At 42.0% G+C, this 27,352-nt stretch overlaps 1 protein-coding gene across 2 annotated transcripts in view; it reads right to left on the bottom strand.

The window, feature by feature from the left end:
• LOC144494776 (AF4/FMR2 family member 1-like) overlaps positions 1 to 27,352 on the bottom strand; it is a 135,687-nt gene that overhangs the window by 72,726 nt on the left and 35,609 nt on the right. The window contains exons 1-3 of one of the 2 annotated variants that reach the window (XM_078214096.1): positions 17,768 to 17,895; positions 8,967 to 9,087; positions 6,293 to 7,210 (exon numbers count right to left, since the gene is read on the bottom strand). In XM_078214096.1, the coding sequence (XP_078070222.1) occupies positions 6,293 to 7,210; positions 8,967 to 9,087; positions 17,768 to 17,853 (1,125 nt within the window). In that variant the 5' untranslated portion in view covers positions 17,854 to 17,895. Of the gene's footprint in view, positions 1 to 6,292; positions 7,211 to 8,966; positions 9,088 to 17,767; positions 17,896 to 27,352 lie in introns of those variants that run through there. The other variant, XM_078214105.1, reaches the window with a different exon arrangement.

Here is a 27,352-nt window from a genome sequence, read left to right as displayed (position 1 = left end):
CATCAAATAACTCGGCACTATTTGTTATCACCAATAGAATGCCAATGCAGGAAGCTTCACATCAATTTGGAAATGGAGGGGGTTTGAAACTGCCCATAATTCAGCATTCTATCTCCCCTTCCCCAACCCCACACCTGGATCCTGTTAATATTCCCAAATCAGACATGATTCCTGGTTCAAATTAAATGATTACCGATTTAAAAAATAATTAAGACAAAATATTTTTGAAAAGGGAAGTCCAAATTATTTTTTCTCGCGACAATATTTTTGCTCTTAACCAAATTTTAACCATGAATCACAGACCTTCCTGCAGCCAGAACAAAACAGCCTGCTTGATTGGCATCCCTTTCACAGACATTTATTCCCTCCACCAACAAACAGTGGCAGCCGTGTACACCATCCACAAGATGCACTGCAGGAACTCACCAAGACTCCTTAGGCAGGACCTTCCAAATCCACAACCACTACCGTCTAGGACAAAAGCAGCAGATACATGGATATCACCTGGAAAGATCCCCTCCAAATCACTCACCATCCTGACTTGTAAACATCGCCGTTTCTTCATGGTCACTGGGTCAAAATTCTGGAATTCCTTCCCTAATAGCACGTGGACTGCAGCGATTCAAGAAGGCAGCTTACTACCACCTTCTCAAGGGCAATTAGGGATGGGCAATAAATGCTGGCCTAGCAAGCAATGCCCACACCTTTTAAAAAGTACTTCTAAACAAGCATATTTCCACATTTCCCAGCAGCCCTAACATGCACATTTATGGGCTGCACCATTAGAAGTGGTTCCAGAACCCATTTATTAAACTAAACTTTGCAAGGCAACATCCACAGGGCTTGGCGATCTCTAATCAAAGTTTGTACACTTCACACAAAGGGTACACTTGTCCAAGAGGACAAATGAAAAACTCAGCTTCCTTGTGAATCAAATTTTCTGTCTTTTAATCTATAGGATATCTAATATAAGATCAATAGCAGTAATATTGTAGAGCCAGCCTGACTTACTAAGGTCTCTGTGAAGTGTTGTGTAAAAATAAAGTTCAAAAGGAAATCCAGCAGTTAGAATGTTACCTCCAATCTGGCACATGTTCAAAAAAAGGAAATATGGCAGATATTTTATGATTTCAGGAAGGCATTCCAGGAAAGCATGGTATACAACAGTCCCATATGCCTGGCACACACACACTTCATTTTGTTCAGATGCACCAGTGTCTGTTATTATTTTTGAGCTAATTTTTCTGGTCATTATTAATGCTCAACAGTTCAGCATCTGGAAAATAGAAAACCTTTCCAAACTAGTTACCCTGTGTCTACATCAAACACTCCCTGGCTAAGTGCAGCAAAGTTTATAGTGAAGGCACAGCTCTTTCTACCCTCTCCAAGCAACACTCTTTAGATGATCAGCAGTTTGACATATGTCAGCGTGATTCAGTTATTAACACACTCACTTCAACAGTCAGATGGCTTTGGGTTCAAGACTCACTTGAGTGTTTGAGTGTGTTAATCTTGGTTGAAGTTTCAGAGTGATACTATGATAGAGGCACCATCTTTTTATGAACCACTAAGCCAAGGCCCTTACTGCATCTTCTGGTGGATGCAAAAGATCCTTTGGCACTACTTGGAAAGACGGGGCAATTCTCTGGCAGCCTGGTCAATGTCTTTGGAATGAGGCATTAAAGCAAGGCCCCGCCTCCCCTGTTGAGTGGACACAAAAGATCTAATGGCGCTATTTTTTTTGTGTCAGCCACGTGACAGTTGGTAGCAATCGGGCCTGAATCAGAAGGTTGAAGATTCTAGTACCACTCCAGCATTGGGCACAAAAATCATGACCAACTGTCCAGCGCAGTACTGAAGGAGTGCTGCACCATCAGATGTTTAGTTGAGATGTTGTACTGAGGCCCTGTCTGCTTTTGCAGGTGGACCTAAAAGGTCCCATGAAACTACTTTGAAGAAAAGCAATGGCTTTCTCTCCCCGGTGTCCAGGCCAATATTTATCCTTCAATCAACATCATAAACCAGACCCTCTGGTCATCGTAACAATGCTGTTTGCGGCTTCCACATTTCCTACTTTTAAACAGTGATGTTACTTCAAAAGTTCATTGGCTGCAAGTGCTTTCAAATATCCATGGTATTTAATGCACGTCTTTCTTTGAACCATTTATCCCTCTATCAACATCACTACACAGATTAATGAGCCATTAATCTGTTTGTTTGTGGAGCTTTATTTCCCACTGGCTGCTACATTCATCTAAAAGGAAATTAATAGCACACTTCCAAAACCGTTTGTTTGGGACTTTATTGAGGGCATAAAAAGTGCTATATAAATGCAAGTTCATTTCTGTGTAAAAATAACTATCTTTCAAACAAGGATTGAGCTTGCACTTTAGAAGAGGACAACTTGCCTGTGTCCTTGGAAACAAGTCCCTAGACTAATTAAATTATTCAAATGGGAATGCCAGTCCTGAATGTTGTAGATATTAAGATACACATTCATAATACGCATCGAAAAACCATTCAAGTCAGAATTAGGACTTGTTTCTTGATCTGATTGTGTGTCTGGCATGAATGTGTTTTCACCATTTCAAGTCAATTGTGTCTAGCATGTGTGATACCAGTTAAGTAATGTATTTTCAATTAACTAAAGATGCCTTAAAACTGCAGCTTCTGTCTTACCAGAGAGAGAGAATACACAACTCTCTATCATTGATGTTTCTAATTCAGATCCACCATTTATAGAGGCATGTTGGTGAATGTGATTTGCCTGCGGTGGTGTGGGGGAGGGGGGGTGATACTCGCATTGTGGTTATGGAAGAGGCCTGTAAAATATTGGAGAAAACGAGCATTGTGAAAGAGGAAATATTAAGGAACTGATCATCTTTGAAAACAGATAAATTCCCAGGCCCAGATGAAATGTATCCCAGTCTACGAAGGGAAACAAGAGAGAAAATAGCAAAGACTCTGATCATCATTTTCCAATCCTCTCTAGTTACAGACATGGTGCCAGGTACCACTAAGGATGTACTGAAGTTTAAAAAGGGAGGAAAGGGATAGGCTGAGTAATTATAGACCAGTAAGAGTTTTAACAACACCAGGTTAAAGTCCAACAGGTTTATTTGATAGCAAATGCCATTAGCTTTCGGAGCGCTGCTCCTTCGTCAGATGGAGTGGAAATTCAGCGCTCCGAAAGCTAATGGCATTTGCTACCAATAAACCTGTTGGACTTTAACCTGGTGTTGTTAAAACTCTTACTGTGTCTACCCCAGTCCAACGCCGGCATCTCCACATCATAATTATAGACCAGGCAGCCTTCCTCAATGGTGGGCAGATTATTCAAAAAAATTCTAAGGAACATTATTAATTGTTATTCAGAGAAAGTAAAAGCCCATGAGATCCAGGCAAAGTGTTAAGTTGGATCCAAAATTGGCTCAGTGGGGACAAAGGGCAATAGCTGGCATGTGTTTTTTTTGACTAAAAGGCATTTCCAATGGGGCTTTGCAGGGCTCAGTATTAACACCACCAATGCGGGTTTGATTCCTGTTCCGACTGAGGTAGGTTTGGGGCCTGCCTCCTCGCCTGCTGCCAAGTGTGAAAGGCAATGGCAAGCCACCACTGACCCAAAATAAAGTTACCAAGTAAATGCAGCAGACAATGAGCCAAGGGCCTGTCTCGAGTCAAAGCACACGCGAGTGATTGATCGATGATTCAGAAGCTTGCAGATTATACAAAAATTACCGGTGTGGTTAATCATGAAGAAACAAGCTGTAGATCGCAGAAAGATATCGACGGACTGATCAAGTGGGCAAAGAAGTGGCAAAAGGCCTTCAATCCCGAGAAATGGAAGGTAGCACATATTTGGGAAAGATACACAAGGTAAGAAAATACACATGAAATGCAATGATAGAGAGAAAGGGAGAGGGAGACCTTGGACTGCAAGTCCAGAATCCTTCAAGGTAATCACGTTAGTCAAGTAGGCACACAAGACACTTCCCTTTATTAGACTTGGCATTAAATACAAGTCATGATGTGGAGATGCCGGCGTTGGACTGGGGTAAACACAGTAAGAAGTTTAACAACACCAGGTTAAAGTCCAACAGGTTTATTTGGTAGCAAAAGCCACACAAGCTTTCGAGGCTCTGAGCCCCTTCTTCAGGTGAGTGGGAATTCTGTTCACAAACAGAACTTATAAGACACAGACTCAATTTACATGAATAATGGTTGGAATGCGAATACTTACAACTAATCCAGTCTTTAAGAAACAAAACAATGGGAGTGGGGAGAGCATCAAGACAGGCTAAAAAGATGTGTATTGTCTCCAGACAAGACAGCCAGTGAAACTCTGCAGGTCCACGCAACTGTGGGAGTTACAAATAGTGTGACATAAATTCTGATTCTAGGATCGCATGATAAAGACTCAGGAGGAAAAAAGCAGAAATATTTATGTGAAATAGTGTGACATAAACCCAATATCCCGGTTGAGGCCGTCCTTGTGTGTGCGGAACCTGGCTATCAGTTTCTGCTCCGCGACTCTGCGCTGTCGTGTGTCGCGAAGGCCGCCTTGGAGAACGCTTACCCGAATATCAGAGGCCGAATGCCCGTGACCGCTGAAGTGCTCCCCAACAGGAAGAGAACAGTCTCACCAGTCTTGCCTGGTGAGACTGTTCTCTTCCTGTTGGGGAGCACTTCAGCGGTCACGGGCATTCGGCCTCTGATATTCGGGTAAGCGTTCTCCAAGGCGGCCTTCGCGACACACGACAGCGCAGAGTCGCGGAGCAGAAACTGATAGCCAGGTTCCGCACACACAAGGACGGCCTCAACCGGGATATTGGGTTTATGTCACACTATTTCACATAAATATTTCTGCTTTTTTCCTCCTGAGTCTTTATCATGCGATCCTAGAATCAGAATTTATGTCACACTATTTGTAACTCCCACAGTTGCGTGGACCTGCAGAGTTTCACTGGCTGTCTTGTCTGGAGACAATACACATCTTTTTAGCCTGTCTTGATGCTCTCCCCACTCCCATTGTTTTGTTTCTTAAAGACTGGATTAGTTGTAAGTATTCGCATTCCAACCATTATTCATGTAAATTGAGTCTGTGTCTTATAAGTTCTGTTTGTGAACAGAATTCCCACTCACCTGAAGAAGGGGCTCAGAGCCTCGAAAGCTTGTGTGGCTTTTGCTACCAAATAAACCTGTTGGACTTTAACCTGGTGTTGTTAAACTTCTTACATTAAATACAAGAGCAGAGTTAGATCGCAGCTAGAGTACCATGTGCAGTCCTGGTCACTGCATTACAGGAAGGATATGATGGTCACACAAGAATGGGGACAGCGGATGTTGCCAGGAACAGAAAATTTTGACTATGAAAGCACGAGTTGTATTCTCTGGAACTGGAGGTGGCGAAGGGGAGATTTAATTGAGGTGTATAAAATTATGAGGGGCTAAGGCAAGAGTGGTTATGAAGAATCTGCTTCCCATGGCAGTGAGGACAAGAACCAGGAGAATAGATTTAGAGTAATTGATAGATAGATTAAGGCAGAGGGGAGGAGAATTTATTTTCACCCAGAGGCTGGATCTGGAACTTACTGCCTGCAAGGGTGGCAGGGGCAGAAATCCTCAACGCTTTTACAACAAAATTTACATGGATCTCCACCTGAGGTGCTGTAACCGACAAGGCTAGGGACCAAGAGCTGGAAATTGGGATTGGGTTGGATAGACATTGTTCGGATTACACTGACACAGAGGATCAAATGGCTTCCTTCCGTGCCATAAATTTAGAAGATTCTTGGATTCCTTTATCAAGGGAAAGAACACCGAACTGTTCACATTCACTCTGTTTATTCTCTCAAGACACTGTTTAATTCTAAAGATTTGCTTTATTTTTAAGCAACTTTTACAATGCCTGGAAAAATAAAGGTGAGTGTTCAGGCATGTTCTAAATCTTAAACTGCTTTTCTACTGGGCCACAACAAAGCCCACGCTTCGAGTCTTGCTAAGCTAACCGGACAATGAATTCTGTATTGAAAAGGGGTGTTTAAAGTGGATGGCCTTAATGAATCGAGCAAGTTTACTTCGACAACTGATGGTATAAAACATGCATTCACGAAGCTGGTAATCACTTAATTGCAGCTTTAAATCCACCATTTAAATCCCAAGCCTGCTTATGCCACTCGATCATGAATCTCCCAGAAAAACACCTAAAACTCACTGTACCAATAGCTGTTGCCACTAACGAGTTCAGTACAGAAGGACCACCCAGCCAGAATTGAAATGTGTGTGCACTCACCTCAACTGGCCGAGAAGGAATTTTAAGTTTGGACAGCTTCGCCCTGGTACTTGCTTTCATCGCTGCTATATTTCCATATGGCTCCTGGCTGTAATCTTCTGAAGGAGGCTTTAGTTCTGGGGATTTACTGGGAGCTTGGTCTTGCCCATCCATCGGCCTCACATAGGCTGTCGGTTTTTGCTGTATCATATTTGGTTTGGATGGTAAAGACGGTGGGAAAGTTTGAGATGCGTGTTGGCTGGGGACAGGAACATTCAGATCAGACGACAAGTTCTCAGGATCACCGGAGTGTACATCCTGTTCGCAAGGAGATTTTGTTGGAGGATAGTCTTTGCTGTGACTATTGCTACTTTGTTGTAATTTGGAATTGGTAAACCCGCTGGAATGTAAGGGGGATAATGGTGTTATGGGAGACAAGGGCTGTATAAGTGAGGACAACGGTAACAGTGGTTGAAAGTGTTGCAAATGGGATAACTGGACTTTGGCGCGACTGTCCGCATCCATGTGCTGGTCATCCCTCCCACGATGGCTGCTGCAAGTTTGTCGGCCAGTCACGCAGTTGTCCTTGTTTTGGCTTCGGTTATGAAATAAGTTGTAGCTTTTAGTGTTATGGCTGAAGCTTTGGCTGTTCTGTTCCATCGGTGCAGTGTTTTTTTGAGTAGAGCAGTCACCTGTTGATGAAGCTGTGCTGCGAGGTCCCATTGACCTTGGATTGCCACTGTGAAAGGAAGGCTGCAGTGAACTATTACTTCTTTTTGGACCACGCAAGCACTCATTCTTTTCTTGTGACAAAGGGACTGCCGCCTTGGGTACAGCAGAGAGTTCCTGATGACTCTTGTTACTTATTGAATCCTCCATCTCATCGTAGTTGCCCAGCATATTCTGAATACGGCTGGAAAGTTCATCCCCTTTACTGGTCTGCACAAAAACAGAAAGTAAATAATGACTCCAACCCTGAGAGGAATCCCATGATGGTTCACAGACATTTCTGTAGAAGCAAATATGCAAGAAAAATAAAATGGTTTCCCTGCATGCACTAATTATTGTTTCTAAACATGATCAGAATTTTTAAAATTTATGTTTTTATTAGTTTCAAAACACATGCTACAATTTCATTTGGACAGAAAGATCAGTGTTGGACGCGAGTTAGCATGAACTGAATTATTTTGCAACTTCACAGTGGCCAGTTTACAGCATCAAACTTTGCCAATATATTTCAGACTTGTATCTCAGTGTTGTAATCCCAAAACAAAATTTATACTTAGAGTTTTAATATTCATCCTTTCATTTCTAATGCAACTAATTTCTTTGGTGTGCATCAACCCCCCGCCAATTTTACAGCCTTTGAGAGCAGATAGTGTTGCTCCAATTGTTCAAAATGTTGTTTGCCTTTTCTACAAAAGTGTAAGGAACGGTTGTTGGAAATTTAGTTCTACAAATAAAAAAGCCCTTCTAAAACTGCAGAAAAGTTGTTTTTAAAACCAAAATTTGTACAGAAGACAATTCTGCAGATCGGATAGAAGTCTATTAAATTATGAGAGGCATTGATAGGGTTGACAGTCAGAATGTTTTTCCCCAGAGTTGAAATGTCTAATACTAGAGAGCATGTACATTAAGGCAAGAGGGGGAATGTTCAAAGGAGATATGATGGGCAAGGTTTTTTTTTACACAGAGGGTGGTAGGTGTCTGGAACATACTGCCAGGGGTGGTGGTGGAGGCAGATACGATAGGGGTGTTTAATGGGCTTTAAGATAAGCATATGAACATGCAAGGAATAGAGGGACATGGACCAAGGGCAGGCAGAAGAGATTAGTTTAATTTGACATCGTGTCTGGTACAGCATTGTGGGCCAAAGGGCCTGTTCCTGTGCTGTTCTAAGTTTAAAACCTTCTAGCACACCAACAGAAGATTAGACTGACAACTCTTTTACAGAGCTTCAACTGTTCCAGATTCAGCTCTGACAAAGGGTAATCCAGACTCAAAACTTTGGCTCTATTCTCTCTCCACAGATACTGGAAAATCTCTGCAGGTCTAACAGCATTTTCTGTTGTCCCAGACAGAGGTGGTCATTTTAAAATGGGACGGGAGGGACAGTATACACGAGTCTCAAAGTAGGTAGAGTATCTAATGGTTTCAGGAGCAGGGTCAGTCTCGACCATTAGGCCTCAGTTCCGCATGTTCTTTCAGTGACTCGCACAAAACTGGCCAGATTCACTGCTGGGCCAGCAGATGGTAGTGAGAATTTGGAGACAGGAAACTGGGGTCCCGCAGGACAGGTCTGCTGAAGTTAAACAAGTGGGGTACCTGTGGCAAGGGACAGACCCAGAGCTTCTTGTAGAGCCCAGAGATGCACCCCCCTGCTTTTCCTCAGCCACCCAAGGATACCTAAAAACTCTTTTTTTTAAAAAAATGATTCTGCTGCCTGGGCCTCTTCTGTCCCACAAGCCCCCTCCCAGCAGTCTGGCCTGATGGAAAATTAGTCACTGCTCAGGTTTCCAACTAAAACTGCATATCAGGCCCCGTCGGCTAAATTGGAGACCCAAGCTGCAAATTTAAAAAAGAAGTCTGACCAGTCTTGGGCGGGCACCCTGGTCACAAGAGGCACCCGGAGTTGTGAAACACAGGATTTATAAAAGGTCAAAACCAAATGAGTCTAAGCTGCTCTGTACTTTACCTTGTACGGCTCACCAAACAGAGGGGCATTTTCAAGGAAAGGTTCTTTGTCGAGCTGAATTTCTTGGTTTCGCCTTTCCCTTTCTTTAATTCGAAGCAAATTTCTGTCCTCATTGTACAAGCTGTTGAAGAGCAGAATAAACTAAATGTCAGATTTCTTCAGATGGATTTCATCTACTTGGCAAGCTAATTGCAAACTTAATTTAGATAGGCAGTAACAAAGATCAGGAAACAGGCAGTTGCATGTCAACCAGTTAACCGATGGGCAACTTTTCTGCTGCTTGGTCCCTTCCTTTGACAGCATGTTTTTAAGTTGGCTATCAGTACGTTACATGCAACCTTGTACATTCACCATTTGAAAACACAATATAAATAGGAGTTCCAAAATATCTGATATTTAGCCAGACCTATCTCCTACTCGTAAGGATCCTGAAAATTTTGATATTATAATACTGCACACATGTTTTAAACACAACACAACGATATACAGAGGACAAACAGCCAATGTAAAACTGCAGTTAAATGGAGTGGAAGTGACAGGCCCAGGTAAGGTTCTCGTGCTCAGGGTTACGAGTCATGGCCAATGGTGGAGCTGGAGAACTTTCAGTGGTGAAGGCAGAGGAACTAGAACCTCGAGGGACAACGGCTGCTTATAAGCCGGGGGATCCTTTGAGAAAAGTACTTGTTTCTTTTAAGCGCATATGAGGAAGGCAATGGGAAACCACCTCATATATGTCCTTTTCCCTTGTTATATTGCTCAATGAAGTTGAAAATGGGAGGCTCTGATGAGAAACAGAAGAGGAAGGTGCAGGACTGAGGGATGCAGAGAGGACCTGCCCTTGGGCAGATCGCCACTGCACCATAATCACATTATAGTGGTATCACTAGAATTTAAATTATAGTTCAAACTTCATTATCAGCGTGCTCACTGAACATTTATAACATTCCACACATGCTGCACATTTTCTATTTTCATTGTTATGTATTGAATAGGATTACTCTGTAAAGACCTCATGATGTGCAGTAAAAGGACAGTTATTGGCATGAGAACTAAAAGGTATGTACATAGCATGATCTGACAAGATCCAGCCTACCAAATGCACATTATAGTTATATCTCCACTGGCCATCAAATACACAGAAAACAAGCAAACTGGTTATTCATCCAAATACCACCTGTGAGACCTGCAATGCACAAAATGGCAACGACCTAGGAACTATGACTACTTCAAATTAGCTAAAAGTATGAGGAGTGCTTTGGGGGTGTGGTAAGGCATGACAAAAATGCAAGTCTTTTTTTAGATTTGTCCCAATTCCTATACAATCTGTGACAAAATGCGGATTTAAAAAGAACTGCAATAATAGTTGAGACAGGAGATCTTGGGAGTGCGGAGTACGAACCAGACACTGGTCAGGCTCTCTGTCTGGTGAGCTGATAATCTTAGGTGAACATATTCAAAGCAGCCTACTGATAAAAGTAAAGTATATTTATTAGTCACAAATAGGCTTACATTAACACTGTAATGAAGTTACTGTGAAAATCCCCTAGTCGTCACACTCCGGCGCCTGTTCGGGTACACTGAGGGAAAATTTAACATGGCCAATCCACCTAACCCGCACATCTTTGGACTGTGGGAGGAAACCGGAGCACCCGGAGGAAACCCACGCAGACATGGGGAGAACGTGCAAACTCCACACAGACAGTGACCTAAGCAGGGAATCGAACCCGGGTCCCTGGAGCTGTGAGGCAGCAGCGCTAACCACTGCGCCACCGTGCCGCCCCACTATCTATAATCAGATAACACTAATCATTTAACACTTCGACAAAGTGCCGTAGATTGAGTGTGCAGCATTTATAAATGTACACATCTCCCAACGTGCTATACATACAGAACTCAGGTCAGATTTATTTTTAGAAGCACTGATTTTGCTACTGGTTGCCACTTACTTTGGTCACCCAACACTTGCTGAGAACATGCGTGTGCAATTGACTGAAGTATTAATTTATCTGTAGTATCTTTATTTCTAAATATACAATCTTACAAATATTCAATATTGATAATTGAACAAGCATCCGTCTGATGCTGAAAGATGACTGCATACTCACAACCTGCCATAACAATATTTTCTGAGGAATGACAATCAATAAACTGAAAATAAAATACAGAGTACCTTTCTTTGCCCCTGTAGGAGGAGGCTCGCTTTCACTTTTGCATGGCTATTAGTGAACAGATATAATCGTCAAGTACGAGAATAATCAAATCTGTGCCAGCACCTCGACTGCTGCACTTGTCAAACAGATGGCTTGTGGGAAGGGGAAAAGGAGTCAACCAGCTAAAGTACATTTGTGTGTAGGGGTGTCAGCAAGAAGGTAAAAGAAGAAGTGAAAGAACATTCAGTAACCATACAAGTTGCAAAGAGGAGTTTCACCAAGCAGCTCTTCACACACACTCAATAAAGTTTAACAGCGAAGGTAACTAACTCACCACCTCCCCCCACCCCGTGTTTGGCACAGCTATTTATTCATCACCTAGCTCCCTGAAAACAGTACCAAGGCTTGAAAGGCTTCTCCAACTAAGTCTGCAGAGATTTATCCTGCTGTGCTGCTCTGATCAATTACATGTATCGATGCTGGGTAATGGTGGACACAATCCTCCAGGATTTCCTCACTGCTGATGCAGGTCTCGAACACAACAGTCAAATGTGCTAGACTGTTCAGAAATTCAAAATAGATAGACTTAGTCACGTTATTTTCTGTAAAGCACTCCAATTTGTTTAACTCAAATCTTACAGCAAAACAGTTGTGCCTAGTAAACTATCAATTGAATTCTAGAAGTGTTACAGTTGTTTAATGGATGGCCAGATATGTGCAATTTGTTTCGACAAATAGCTGCTCTTGTTCTTCCCCTTTGAGAGCGAGAGAACAGCCAAAAGCAAAGCAGATGGTATCAGTAATCCTATTACTACTAAAGCAACTGTAGAAACGTGGCACCACAGTGCAGCTAAAATTATAGATGAGTGCATAAAATCCAACATTTAGCGGGGATTTCTCCCACTATTAGCATGTCCAGGGCTTCCCTCATTCAAATTTTCTCCTGTGCTCCTTGCAGGCCGGGATCAGGATGGAAGCATCACTTTGGTACCTTTCCCAAGATATCATCCTACACACGTCAACCGGATTAGGTGCTGGCAGGTTTTCTAAAGCTGTGTGCAATCACATCCATGCCAAACACCAACTCGCTCTGTTTACCAGGGGCACTGGCTAGCAATCGGAATTGGGGAAACACCGCTGATATTCCCCCCCCACCACCCATACCCTTCTGACCACAGGAGGTGCAGAGGCTTACTGCACTCCAACTTGTTGCGATCCGACTAACTCGGAGAAATTTTTGTTAAACTTAAGAAACCAAGTTGAAAGGTTATGGCTCATAGTGTAAAATAACAAATTATAAGAAAAGAATAGCTATATCAAAAGAGGTGTTTTTATATAAAAAAAACAGGCTGTAGGAAAGAATTCTCTGGTTTTGAGTTCCAACTGGTAAAAAGAAAAGGATGAATACAGTGTGAAGGCACAGATGAGGAAAACATGTAGGATAGCATTGGATAGAGAATGGTTTTCCCCATCGGAAGACTCTCTCTGTATACTGTGCAGCAACAGGCCAACCTTCTCGGGTATGGGAGCAGTATTCCCTTTGAGGATGGTCTTCTACTTCATAAAGTTCCTGCTGAGGGGAAGGTGTTTGCCGTAACAAAGGTTGAAACCAGGCTTGTTGCAGCCAACTTTAGCAAGCAGGGGGACATAGAGGTGGAGAGATTTGAGATAGGAGGGGCCAAGAACATTGCTAGACGAAAAATAACTACAGATGAAGCCAACAGTAACAGTTGTAGTTGTTGGTTAAATTTGGAGTGATATGGAGAAACTCTTCCACACCTACCCCCACGTCAACAACTCCTCAACTGAAGGGCAACAACTAGCTAGAGCTCTTTGCCACAGGTACTGCTGAATCTCTGGGAACTTGCCCATCTGGCTATTCATGTCTGAACCATGACAGCGAGAGTCAGTTATTTGATCTCGTAAGCAATATGGCCAATCCTCATCTCATCTATACTGGATGCCACCAATCGCTGGTCAGACTAAAATTTTTCCCCACCCTAGCCAAGGGGCACTAATCTGGCTGAGATTAGCCAAGGAAAGACAGCAAATCAACCTCGGGATAAAAATAGAAAATGCTAGAACTACTCAGCATCTACTATGACAGCAACATTGGAGGCAGAAACAGAGTTAACGTTCAGTTCTGATTAGAGGTAATCAAACAAACATCAACTCTGTTTCCCTCTTCAGAGACGTGTCTGACCTGCTGAGAATTTCCAGTATCTTGTTTTTTACTCCTAGGTTGAATTTCCATAGCATTTTGTTTCTGAATGAAAGCAGCATTGCCGCCCCCACCCCCAACCCCGCTCCTCCCCCCACCGCCCCCTTTCCGTGTCCTCTTTAGACTTTCACCCTCTCCTTTTCTTCTCCATGTAAGGTATGCTTTGTCTGTAAAGCACGCAGGAAACAATACTTATCTTTCATTGTATATTAATACATGTGACAAGAATAAATCAAATCAAAAAGATTTTGTCTATTTGCTGGGCCACACTATTTACAATAAACCTGGATGCCAACCACAACAGTGTGTGGTGATAGACTATTTGACTGCAGGGGCATCACAGCCAAGCGAAGTTCTATCCTCATCCAACACAATGTACTTCCAGCAAGGAATTGGCTGAATAATGATCAGCAGCAGAAGTCTCGGCTAAGCCCAGGGATATCGAGGCTATTGCAGGATCCTTATCTCAGCCGAGATCAGTGAATTGAGAAATGAGATGATGGTGACCGTTCTGGTAGAGCTGCTCATTTACATTCACAATTATTCAGAGCTTCTCTCTCCCACCCCCATTCAAAATAGTCTTACAAACATTGAAAGAAATGAGAATCTCACTCCACATTGAAGTAGACTAATATCTAGTTTTTTCAGTAACTGCACAAGTTCAAGTACCTACAACTGAACAGGATTGACATGGGTAAAGTATCCTGAATTGACTGACCTAAATTCTGGAGTACGAAATGGGATTACGCCAAGCAATGTGACTAAACTAGCACTAGATTACCAAGGCAAAGACATTTTGTCTCACCAAGTCTGTACCCCACAAATTGAGTGGTTTTGTGATCTGTGACATATTGAAAAGCTCAGTGACACTCCACAGAGTTGTTTGGCATTGCGCTAACTTGGGTGTTCCCAAGGTAAGCCTTGAGTGACTGTCTGTGTGGAGTTTGCACATTCTCCCCGTGTCTGCATGGGTTTCCTCTGGGGTGCTCAGGTTTCCTCCCACGGTCCAAAGATGTGTAGATTAGGTGGATTGGCCATGCTAAATTGCCCCTTAGTGTCTTGGCTAGGGGAATTAGCAGGGCAAATGTGTGGAGTTATGGGGATAGGGCCTGGGTAAAATGCTCTGTCAGAGAGTCAGTGCAGACTCGATGGGCCGAATGGCCGGCTTCTGCACTGCAGGGACTCTATGATTCTGAGAGAGTAGAACTGCCACACTAAAACAGACTAGAGAGACTGACTTACTGTGTGCAATGTAATGAGAGATGGACTAGTACAATGCAAAATAAACCCTTGCACATGTCTAGCTTTGATGTCATGGCTTTTGGTCATGCTCGTGTCAGCATTTAATATTGAAACCGCTTAGGTAAACACTTAACTTAGGTACATAAACAGTTGGTGGTGCCGGAACGGATTTCTGAATTGTCCCTTCCTACTCCAGCTGTCTGCATTATTTGACCCTGGATAACATGACCACAATTTACTAATATATTTAAAAATAGACAAATGCAACATAACGTCAGCTTGTAGCTTTAATGGAAGGTTATAAAAGGAAAGTGAAGCTTCCATTTGCATGCGTCTCTTAAAAGGTTTTCACTTTTTGATAAAATGCATGCAGGTTTTACGCTAGGAAATAGATTGGAAATGAAATGCGAGTGGTTTGCAAAAACTGGAACTGCAGAACTAGTGCAAAATGTCTGGTATTGGTTTGACTTTGATTCTTTGCCCTTGTCAATGCCAGGCCTTAAACTAAAACTGGCCGCTTGCCTGTAGAAATAGCAATCAGCCCAAACTATAACTAGAGGTGGTATGGCTATAGGAGGTATAATTTTATAAAGGATGGGTGTTGTTATTGTAAATAACCTTACATTAAATATAAATGTAGCAGAAAATATTTTTAAACTCCCAACCATCAAGGAACATTTATGCTGATATTCAGGAATTTGGTCAAACAATACACTGCTGGCAGGCTTAACAAGGGCTGAGTGAGACGATATCAGCGCCTGCCCTCCATATTACTGGGGTGAACTCAGGGTTGCCCCTTGTCAGAAGCACGCCTGGCAGGAGTATATAAAATACAGCCCAATGTTGCGTCCAGTACGGCTCTTCTTCAAAATCAAAGAAGTTCTGAAGAACTCAAAACGTTAACTGCTTTTCTCCTCACAAATGCTCTCAGACCTGCTGAGATTTTCCAGCATTTTCTGTTTTTGTTTTAGATTTACAGCCTCTGCAGTGTTTTGATTTTATACCTTTGACTTATGCAGCTCAATGATAAAAAACATTGTAATACAAAGAACAAAGTACAGGAACAGGCCCTTCGGCCCTCCAAGCCTGTACTGATCATGATATCCCAACTAGAACAAATCTTTTGCCTTTACTCTGTCCATATCCCTCTTTTCTTCCATATTCATATACCCATCCAGATGTTGCTAATGTGCCTGTTTCCACCACAACCTCTGGCAGCACCCACCACTCATTGCGTGAAAAGCTTCACCCGCACATCTCCCTTAAACTTTCCCCCTCTCACCTTGAACCTGTGCCTCCTTATAATTGACACCTCCATCCTTGGAAAAAGCCTCTGACTATCCACCCTGTCTATGCCTCTCAATTTGGTAGACCTCCATCAGGTCTCCCCTCAGCCTCCGTCTTTCCAATGAAAATAATCCTAGTTTATTCAACTTCTCCTCATAGGCAACACCCTCGGGACCAGGCAACATCCTGGTGAACCTTCTTTGCACTCTCTCCAAAGCTTCCATGTCCTTCTGATTGTATGGAGTGGTGACCAGGACTGCATTCAATACTCCAAATGCGGCCTAACCAAGATTTTATGTAACTGCAACATGATTTCCCACTCTTGTACTCAATGTCCTGGCTGATAAAGGCAAACATGCCAGATGTCTTCTTAATCACCTTAGCTACTTATGTTGCCACTTTTAGGGAACTGTGGACCTGCATGCCCAGATCCCTCTGTATGTTAATAAAGTAAAGTTTATTTATTAGTCACAAGTAGGCTTACATTAACACTGCAATGAATTTACTGTGAAAATCCCCTAAGGGTTCTGCCATTTACAGTATAATTCATACCTGAATTTGATCCTCCAAAATACATCATCTCGCATTTGTCTGGATTAAACGCCATCTGCCATTTCTGTGCCCGAGTCTCCAATCTATCTATTCTGCTGTATCCTCTGACGAACCTTGGCACTATCAGTAACTCCACTAATCTTTGTGTCATCCACAAACTTACTAATCAAACCACCCACACTTTCCTCCAGATCATTTATATATGTACACTACAAACAAGAGAGATCCCAGCACCGATCCCTGCGGAACACTACCGGCTACAGGTCTCCATTCTGAAAAACACCCCTCCACCGCTATTCTGTCTTCTATAACCTAGCCAGTAATGTACTGCAAGATTAAATAGCTCTCAGATCATCCCTTGTATCCTGTGCTATCATGCCCTGCTTATAGCTACTCCTGCCAGGAGGTCTGCTGTCATGTTGGGTCATGTTTGTCTCTCTTGCGCCACCCTCACACATTCACTGTAGCACGTCTGCAATTGCTCTGTGACGTCCGTCATCCAGCCATGCCTAGGTTGCACCTCTTTTGCCCAGGTTGCACCTCTTTTCTGCTGTCTCCACCTTGCTCTTTAGAAGGGATCTCTGTAGCTTTTCAACACAGATCACAATACTGACATTTTCTTATCTGGGCGTCACTTTTGGATGCCCCGTGTATCTCGTTACTTCGAAAACAAAACTAAACTTTCTCGCGCTGTTCATTCAGTAACACATCAGATACAAGATTAGTAGTATTTTACCAACGGACCTCAGAATACAAAACATGCACCTCTCAGACTGCGTTATCATGTGTACAAAACGGAAATAAATTCAGGTCTAAAACTACTTCCTACAATTGGGTAACAGATTTCTTAACAGATAAGTGGCCATTTTAACAGTGGATCACAGTACCGTTCAGAACAAATGTTTCATCATCGAAACAGTGCATGTGTCACCTTCCAGCCTACTAGTTAGTGTATTATATACATTTCTACTTATAACACAGGAAAGTCTCAATACCCACTGATTATAATTAATTTTTTGAATGAACTATAGAACTGTCAAGTGTAATAAATCAAACATTATTAACCGTTAGATGTTTCCCAAAGTGCTGATACCATACAAAAATAAATCATTCTTGCCCCGATTAACATTTTCACTCCTGTAGATTTCTATTGAAAATTACCAATTTAACCTGAACACAAAAAGTGTTCAAAAGAAACTTAAAGGTCGATTTAAGCTTCAGAATTTGAGTGCTTTTAAGCCTAGTGATAATTCAGTTGGAGAAGCAGCGCCTTCCAGAATTCTCATCCTATTTATAATAAGCTCAAAATTTACAGACTTTGTGTTAAAGATCAGCTCTGAGCTACATACCAATATTGCATGTAAAACGACATCACCAAACTGCTCTGCTCGAATGGGAATGAGACAGGGCTACAAACAGCTCCAGGAAAATGCATCCATAAAAAAAAAAGGTTCTCAATAGTAAACGCTAAGCCACACTCTTCATCAACTTGCAGTTTGAAGGTGGGGGGAGGGGGGAAAGAAAATAAAAGATAAAGTCGTGCAACATACTCTGGTGCTTCTCAATTCTTCGCTGTGCTGAGCATTCTCACACAAACTAGCCTGTTAAACGAGGTTAGTCATGCATTACCACTAAATGCCACTTGACGCTGCCATGGCAACAACCGTCCTAGATTACAGATGGTGGTACACAGCTGACTCCTCATTTATCACATGCGTAGACAACATTTCTGCGACTGCTCTTTTCTGAAGCAACTCCACCGTAACTACCTGGCCATTCTCTCGCCTGTCACTGCTACAAAAAAAAGCAGACATCCCGGATTTCATCAGAGCTGACGTCAGCTCACACACACACCAGCCTATTTTAGTATTATCCACGAGAAATGCCACTGATTTCTCGTCATCCAAAACCACATCAGCTGTGAAGACGGGGCAAGCAAATACGAGCAGAGCAGTGATCTCATCGGCTTTCTAGTTTGCTGGGGCCTCCCAGTACACATTTACATTGTTTTAACTGTCCAGTTTGTGGTTACAGATTTGATCTTCCTTCCTTCTCTCTTTACTTCTGTCTCCAGGCTGTTGCCAACTGGGGCGGCACGGTGGCACAATGGTTAGCACTGCTGCCTCAACAGCAGCAGGGATCCCGGGTTCGATTCCCGGTTTAGGTTCACTGTCTGTGCAGAGTTTGCACGTTCTCCCCGTATCCGCATGAGTTTCCCCTGGGGGCTCTGGTTTCCTCCCACAGTCCGAAAGACGTGCTGGTTAGGTGCATTGGCCGTGCCAAATTCTCCCTCAGTGTACCCGAACAGGGGCCGGAGTGCGGCGACTGGGGGATTTTCACAGTAACTTCATTGCAGTGTTAATGTACGCCTACTTGTGACACTAATAAATAAACTTTAAACAACTGTTGGCTACATTTCCCGACATTACTATTCTAAAGTACTTCAACGGTTGTGAGGTACTTCGGGACATCCAGAGATTGAGTGACAATACAAATTCAGGTCCTTTTCCTTTCATATTGCCAAGTTCTTGCATTTCCTTGATCACATCAAATATATTTCAACTTAATTTTGATAAGGTTCAAAGATAAGCACCCCAGAGTTTCTGCATTTCTTTCCTTCACTCCTTCCGCACCAGATACCGACTGGAGAAGCTAAAGGGAAGCTGATTGTTTCTCACGCAGGGTTATGAAGATCAAGTTTGTGCACTGGAGGTCAATTGCAGGAGTAAGCAGTTTGAGCACAGACCTTGTTGACATCTGCTCTTTGCTCCTGGCTTCCTGTCAGTCACAGATCCAGCACTCAGTCGGTACTGTGAGTACACAACTCCCAGGTTCATTAAATCAATTTCAGCTGCAAAAGCTTGGAGCAGAGAGAGCAAAAACAAAGCTGCTCAAAAATCATAGCCAGGAAGAAGTTTCCCCACTTGCTGTCTTTTCCAGCTGCTTAAATTGAAATGTTTTACCAGCACAAGACAAAGAAATAAGAACAGGAGTAGCCGGTTCAGCTCCTCGAGCCTGCTCCACCATTCACAGTTGATCTGACCTGTCTCACATCCACTTTCCTGCCTTTTCCCCATAACCCTTGATTCCCTTACTGATCAATAAATCTATTTATCTCAGCCTTTAATGTACATAAGGACTCTGTCCCCACAGCTTTGTGGCAAAGAGTTCCAGAGATTCACAACTCTCCGAGAAGAAATTCCTCCTTATCTCAATCTTAAATTGGCACCCCTTTATTCTGAGACTATGCCCTCTGGTTCTAGACTCTCCCATGAGGGGAAATATCCTCTCAGCATTTACCCTGTCAAGCCCCTTAGAATCCTATATGCTTCAATGAGGTAGGCCTAGAAGGTAGGGAGATGTTCGGCACAACTTGTGGGGCCGAAGGGCCTGTTTTGTGCTGTAGTTTTTCTATGTTTCTATGAGATCACCTCTCATTCTTCTAAATTCCAATGAGACCCAAACCATTTAATCTTCCCATAGCAGGGATCATGCCAGTGAACCTTTTCTGAACTGCCTCCAAGTAAATAATATCTTTCCTTAAATAAGGTGACCAAAACTGCTCTCAGTCTCCAGATGTGGTCTCACCATACATCGTACTATTGCAGCAAGACTTCCCTACTCTTATACTCCAACCCCCTTGAAATAAGGGTCAACATTCCATTAGCCTTCCTGATTACCTGCTGCACCTGTGTACTAGCTTTCTGCGTTTCATGCACAAGTTCCCCCAAGTCCCGTTTTGCTGCAACTTTCTGGGGTGTTTCTCAATTTAAATAATACTCTCTTCTTTTGTCCTCCCTTTCAAAATTAACAGCTTCACAGTTTCCCACATTATACTCCAATTGCCACCTTTTTGCCCACTTACTTAACCTATCAATATCTCTCTGTAAACTGTATCCCTCTCGCAACTTGTCTTTCCACCTATTTTTGTGTTGTCTGCAGATTTGGCTACAGTACATTCACTTCCTTCCTCCAAGTCATTAATACATATTGTAAACAGTTGCGGTCCCAGCACTGATCCCTGGGGAACCCCTCTGGTTACAGGTCGCCAACCTGAAAAAAAACCCTTATTCCCACTCGCTGTTTCCTGCCCATTAGCCAATTCTCTATCCATGTTAATATGCTACCTCCAACACCATAGGCTCTTATGTTATGACTTAACCTTTTGTGAGGTACCTTGTCAAATGCCTTCTAGATGTCCAAATACAACACATCTACTGGTTCCCCCCTATTCCACTCTGGTTGAGACTTCCTCGAAAACCTCTAATAAATTAGCCAGACGCGATTTCCCTTTTATGAAGCCATGCTGACTCTGCTTGATTAGATCATCATTTTCCAAATGTGCTATCAGTTCCTTAAAAATTTATTCCAACATTTTTCCAACAATAGATGTTAGATTAGTCAGCCTATTTTTTGCTGCTTTGTGCTTCCCTCCCTCTTTGAATAGGGGTGTCATAGTGATGGTTTTTCAATCCTCCTGTACTTCTCCAGAATCCAAGGATTTTTGGAAAATTACAATTAATATATCTGCTATCTCTGTAGCTACTTTTTTTAGAACCCTAGGATGCAGGCCATCAGAACCAGGGGTCTTATCTGCCTTCAGCCCCATTAGTTTGTCTAATACTACTTCTCTAGTGATGGTACTTAATTCCTCCCCCGTATTCAAAGTACCTTTGGTTAGGTGCATTGGCCATGCTAAATTCTCCCTCTGTGTAACAGGCGCCAGAGTGTGGTAACTTCATTGCAGTGTTAATGTAAGCTTACTTGGGATTAATAAATAAACTTTAAAAATTGTATCTTCCACCGTAAAAAATGCAAAATATTGTTCAACTCCTCTGCCATTTCCTTGTTCCCACATGGGGAGATGTGGAAAGTGTTGGCAGTAGGAGCGAGGAGAGGGAGAGCAGCACTGGGTTGTAGTCAGGAACTCAAATGATATCTGATTTCTTCTCACTGCCCTGGCCCAAGAACTTGAAGTCAATTGTACTGCACCAGTGATATCTCAACTAAAGAAGTGAACTTGGTATTTTTCTGCTTGATGTGGCTTAGTACAATAAACTATACCATGTTTATCTGTTGGAGAACGAGGGAGAGAAAGTGGTCATGAACATGTGGCTGTGACATTATAGATTCTGCAAAAAAAAAGCAAACCTTCCTTTTAAATGGACACAAGGAGCCTTAAAATGGCTGCCGAAAGCCATCTAACCTCCTGCAATGTTTGTCAAGCTTCCAGAAGGCTCCATGTGGATTGCAAGTAGACATATCCAAACATGGTGAGATTTGAAATTCAAAGTGCATTTCCAAAAGTGAGGAATTAATTGACAATGGCTTCCCTGGAGGTTTGAATAGCTATTTCCCATCTCACCAAACCTGGAAGAACGGTAGCGATTGAAGTTAATGGTTGAGGCATTTAAAAGGTTAATTATCTGAGCCAAAAGACCATGGATGGGACGAAGCCCCCAGACCTGGGCTGACCCAATACCTAATATGGAAGCACAATTCGACAGTCTGGGATAGCAGCCACTTTCTGAGTTTTGAACTGTATAAAGTCTAGCTGAGAACAGCCACCTCGTGCAGCAAACCAAGAAAACCCCCGTAAGACAGTTCCAGCTCACAGCTGAACTAACCATGGACAGCATGAGCGCGCTGGGGTTCTCTCTGCTGCCCAGAGTCACAGAGGAAGTTGTCCAGAAATCCTCACTGTTCTGCTGAAGAGGGAATCCAGGCAATCTTTAAGTGTCGTGCTGGCAAAACCAAAATGAAAAGGGACCCTCACTTACTCCCCAAAGATACTCTACCTGCTCAGTCCATCTGAAAAGGCAAACACCAACTATTCGACTACAGAAACCATCAAAGCTATTGAACGCAACTCTTCAACTTCAACATTTCATTCCAAACAATCAGCACTGCAACCGCGAGTACGGGACAGCAATGATATCTTAAAGAACTGAACTGAATTTTCATCTTTATAAATTTAAATTTAATCTTTGCATGTACTTGGTTAGTAACTTTACTACTTCTATTTAAGTAACAGCAGTAGTTTTGTAATAAATTAACCTTTATTTTTTAAGACTGAAGCTTTGCTGTCGGTTATTTTTAAATTGAACCGCTCGCAAATTTAAAGGGGACTACATACAAACACACACAAAATCTTAGCTCACGGACCGCTTTGAGGAAATGCCTTTTACAGGGTCATGACAATGGATACAAAATAAGGGAATCCTGCAAAACAAATTGAATGCAACTATTTTGGGATAAGTTGAATGTACAGCTATCAAAAGGGACAGTTTAGGGGAGAGATTACAAGGTGATCACCCCATTGCAAGGTTCAGATGACTAGTTTGGAAGGCAAAATGTTAGAGGCTCAGTAGTGTTTTTCAGGAGTCTTATCTGTACCACACTGTTGCATGTATCACTACCGGGACACACTATTCTGTCAGGTCATGGTGGGGTTGATAAAGGACTAGAGTGCATTACCTCCAATTAAACCCATTGCTCACATTCAAGTCCCATTTCACGTACCAGCTGATTTTTTGTGGTGTTGTTCACTGATAGCCCAGGGCCTTGATTATAGTTGTGACAATTAGCTCTTAACTTGTCCATTTAAGGCAACCGCACATGGTCGATTGTCAAATGGCCACTACAGCTAAATTATGAAATACTCTTTATATTAACATTTGTAAAGGCATCCAACATTTGACATACATCTACATGTTTAAAAACTTCAATTTGTAAATTCTTCTTCCCATATTTATAAATGTAATAAACTGATGTAACCTTAACATACTAAATTGTGCTCTCCCACCAGTAGACACAATACAGTGCTACCAATGTGGGGAGTGTATAATTATTGCACAACAAATTTACATACATTAGTTTCCATTATCAAAACATGGGAAAATTGACCCTTCATCGGCTGAACTCTGCATTATTTGATCATTTATGTACAAGGACACAGGAATTAGATGAGCATATTAACAATCTTACACCTGGTCTTATTTTCTTTTTCTCACACTTTTGTGTCAACGTTTTGCATAATAATATGTTTAGGTCAATTATAATGGGAACTGTTCAAAGTAAACTCCTCACACTACAGTTACTACTGTGTCAGTGTTGGAAACTAACACCTCAAAATGCAGCTTCCAGATTCTTAGCCTACACTGCAAAAAATACTCTTCTGCTCCAAATAATACTACTTGACTCCTCACACTCTAATTGAATGGCAATATTACAAATAAAACATTAAAAAGGATAAATTTAAAAATTGATGCAATTTAACTAATTCAGAATTGACCAGGGTTTTACAGATATGGGAATAAGCCTTCTAGAATTGTCTCTTGTGGGGCAGCACGGTGGCACAGTGGTTAGCACTGCTGCCTCACAGCACCAGGGACCTGGGTTCGATTCCCGGCTTGGGTCACTGTCTGTGTGGAGTTTGCACATTCTCCTCGTGTCTGCGTGAGTTTCCTCCGGGTGCTCCGGTTCCTCCCACAGTTCAAGGAGGTGCAAGTTAGGTTGATTGGCCATGGTAAAATTGCGAGTCCAGGAGGAATTAGCGGGATAAATACGTGGGGTTATGGGGATAGGGCCTGGGTGGGATTGTTGTGGGTGCAGGGCTGAATAGGCCCTTCTATATTGTAGAGATTCTATGACGCTTGTGAATCAGAGTCAACAGTATTGTTTGAAACTTCAGACTCACCTTGATCTTCCAGCATTTTCTCTTTTGGTTTCAGATTCCAGCATCCACAGTAATTTGCTTTTATCTCACCTTGATCTAGCTCTGTCTGGGATGTGCAGTTTCAGAATGCTTGTCTGATGTTTCCTATTCCCAGTTATCCTCTATTGCCCTTCCCTCTTCAGTGTGCTATCTAAAACTACCAACAAAGGTCACAACTCTAATACTTTAGTGACATGAGCTAACGTACGTACCCAAAACAATGAAACACATAACATCTCAATCAGTATATTGCAACATCGCAAAAGTATTAGATTCAGAGAGCAAAGGCCAGGCTACTGACAAAAGACATTTTAAACAAAGACTTCAGTTCTTAAAATACTTGGAGTAACTTTGAAATCTGTGGCATAATTAATTTGTCCAGCTAAATTATTCTTGCTAAATTAGAATATACTAGAGTTAACTGGTAAGTAACAGGTACAAATCATTCCAACAGCCGAACTTTGGAACAGTGTTTAATTTAGCAGCAACAACCTATAAATAAACCTCATGAATATGGTAGCAGTGGGGTGGGGTGGGAGGAACATTAGGTGAATTCCAATAGTCATATCTAATGAATCTAATCTATGCTTTTTACTGCAGCAATTTTCAGCTTACTTCTGAAAAAAAAACCTATGCTTTTAAAAATTGGATAAATGTATTTAGGTTGGTTTGTGCCCAGTCACATAGATGAGAAAATGCCAATTTCAAACTCTTAAAGAAGAACTTGCATTGATACACTGTCTTTCACATTTTTAGAATGTCTCAAATCACAGCTCGAAGAAGTGTAGCTGTTGTTGTTTTGCAGACAAATAAAGAAGCCATTTGCTCTCCGCAAAGTACCATAAACAGCGAACTGTAAATGACCAGTTAATCAGTTTTGATGGTGACAGTTGAGAGAGGAATGTTAGCCAGAACACTGGAAGAATTCCTTAAGAAATACCACAGGATCTTTTAGACCCAGCTAAATAGGCAGACTTGGATAAGAGGTCTTGTCCAAAAGACAACACATCCAACAATACAGTACAGTACAGCACAGCATTCCCTCTGTACTGCACTAGAGTGCCTGCTAGATAATGTACTAAAGTCCTGCAGTGGTGCTCGAATCCACAATCTTCAGATCCAGAGCCAAGAGGGCAAGCAGCTGAGCTAAAAACTGTACTCAGTTACCTAATCCCAGTGTTGAGGCATAAAAGGGCTCCGGACTTGGCTGGAGGAGACGGAGAATGAAAAGGATTTACTTTAATCAGTGTTCCCACTTTGAACAGCTCTATAGGGATACAGGCTGCAAATTACTTGCACGTGAGTGCCAGCGCCTGAGATTAGAATCAAGCTCAGCTGCAATGGCCAAAATAGTCAGCAAACCATAAACTCACTGCATGGAAACAGGCCCTTCTGCCCTTTTTTTAAACCGCTAAGCTAGTCCCAATTGCCCACATTTGGCCCATATCCCTCTATACCCATCTTATCCATGTAACTGTCTCAATGCTTTATAGAGTCAATCTGTAATGATTCACAGTTGGAGAACACAAATAATTCCCCAGAAACGAGCAAAATCCAGTAATGTGTCATTCATCAACTCGAACTTCAAATTCTGTAAATTATAGAAAATTATTTGCTTCTGTACATATTCCACTTTAGAACATATGGAAATGCACAGACTTTTCAGATACTCGAGAATTATCAGCAAAAACTAAAAACAGCTATAGCTTCTTAGGACTCAGAATATTAGCTAAACAGGTCAAGGCTCCTGCCTATTTACAAAGTAGGATGAAATGCGGGATTAAAAATAAAATCTCCTCAATCCTTTTCTAACCATCTGGTACTGGTGGAAAGTACTGTATTCATTATAGAATATCTCTTCAATACTAAACTTTCAAACATTCATATTCTCACCACTGAGGAGCTTTAGTGATAGTTTGCACATTCCCCCAGCTCCTGACAATTTCTTTCCTTCCCCCAAATCGTAGACACCTCAACAGCAGCACCACCCCCACCGCACCGATCACCTTTGTCTCATTCAATTTGCCATCATCCTTGTTGAGGATCACACTGTCGGATCCTTTACTACATGTGACATTCATAAATGCACATTTCCAGAAAAGATTGCCACAAAGCACCCATCGTTGAGGGTTCATTCATATTGCTATCACTTGGGAAGTATTGTTGAAGTTGGAGTTAGAGAGAGAATCAGAAAGAAAGGGAGGAAAAAGAACCACTTACTTCATAATTAACATGGGAAAAATGTCCAAGGAAGCATCACAAAAGTTTATAGCAAAACAGGCGCCCAGCCAAAAATGAAAAGGTTAGGACCAAAGGAGAGTCTGAAGTTGGCTGTCGATGTACTGGATAAGGACGTGTGGTTGGAAACTCAATTTTGGTATTGAAAAGATGCCAAAGTAGAACAATCTGGTTGAGCTGCAGACATTGCTCAATGAGGAAATGGAGACAGGAGTGAGGATATGAAACTAATGGCAGGAAAGAAAGACAATGGGTTTTAGGCTTGCCAACATTTGCTGGATGAAGTTACAGCAAATCCAACACTGGATAACAGACAAGCAACCTACTAACAAATGTGGTAAAGAAAAAGAATTTGATTTGATTTATTATTGTCACATGTATTAACATACAGTGAAAAGTATTGTTTCTTGCACACTATACAGACAAAACATACCATGCATAGGGAAGGAAAGGAGAGAGTGCAGAATGTGGTGTTACAGTCATAGCTAGGGTGTAGAGAAAGTGCCAAATCTGTAAGAGATTAAATTAGAGCATTGTTAGAGAGTTTAAAAGAGTTAGAATGAAGTTTTAGAAGCATAGAACGAGTAAAAGATAAAATGAGAAGGTATGCTAGGCACAGCTTGCAAGAAATCGCCTTTCTCCACACCATCTTGAGGGAAAAAAAACTTGCATCTGACTTCAGGATGTCCCAAAAAGAAGCTTTGTAGTCAATTAAATACAATTAATACTTTTGAAGTATAGTCATTAAACACACCAGCCAATTCACATACAACCAACGTCCCACAAACAGCAATGTGATAATGACCAGATAATGTGTTTTATTGAGGTTAGTGAGGGATAAAATATTGACCAGAGAGAGTTAACGCTCTGCCCTGCTCTTCTTCAATATAGTGTCATGATATCTTTTCTGACTACCCGAGAGTGTCATGGTTAACATCTCATCCAAAAGGAGGCACCATTGACAGTGCAGGAGTGGAGC

Source organism: Mustelus asterias, chromosome 1 (genome assembly GCF_964213995.1).
Source record: "Mustelus asterias chromosome 1, sMusAst1.hap1.1, whole genome shotgun sequence".
NCBI lineage: Eukaryota > Metazoa > Chordata > Chondrichthyes > Carcharhiniformes > Triakidae > Mustelus > Mustelus asterias.
Note: the sequence above shows the minus strand (reverse complement) of the source record. Positions and strands in the feature narration are given on the sequence as shown.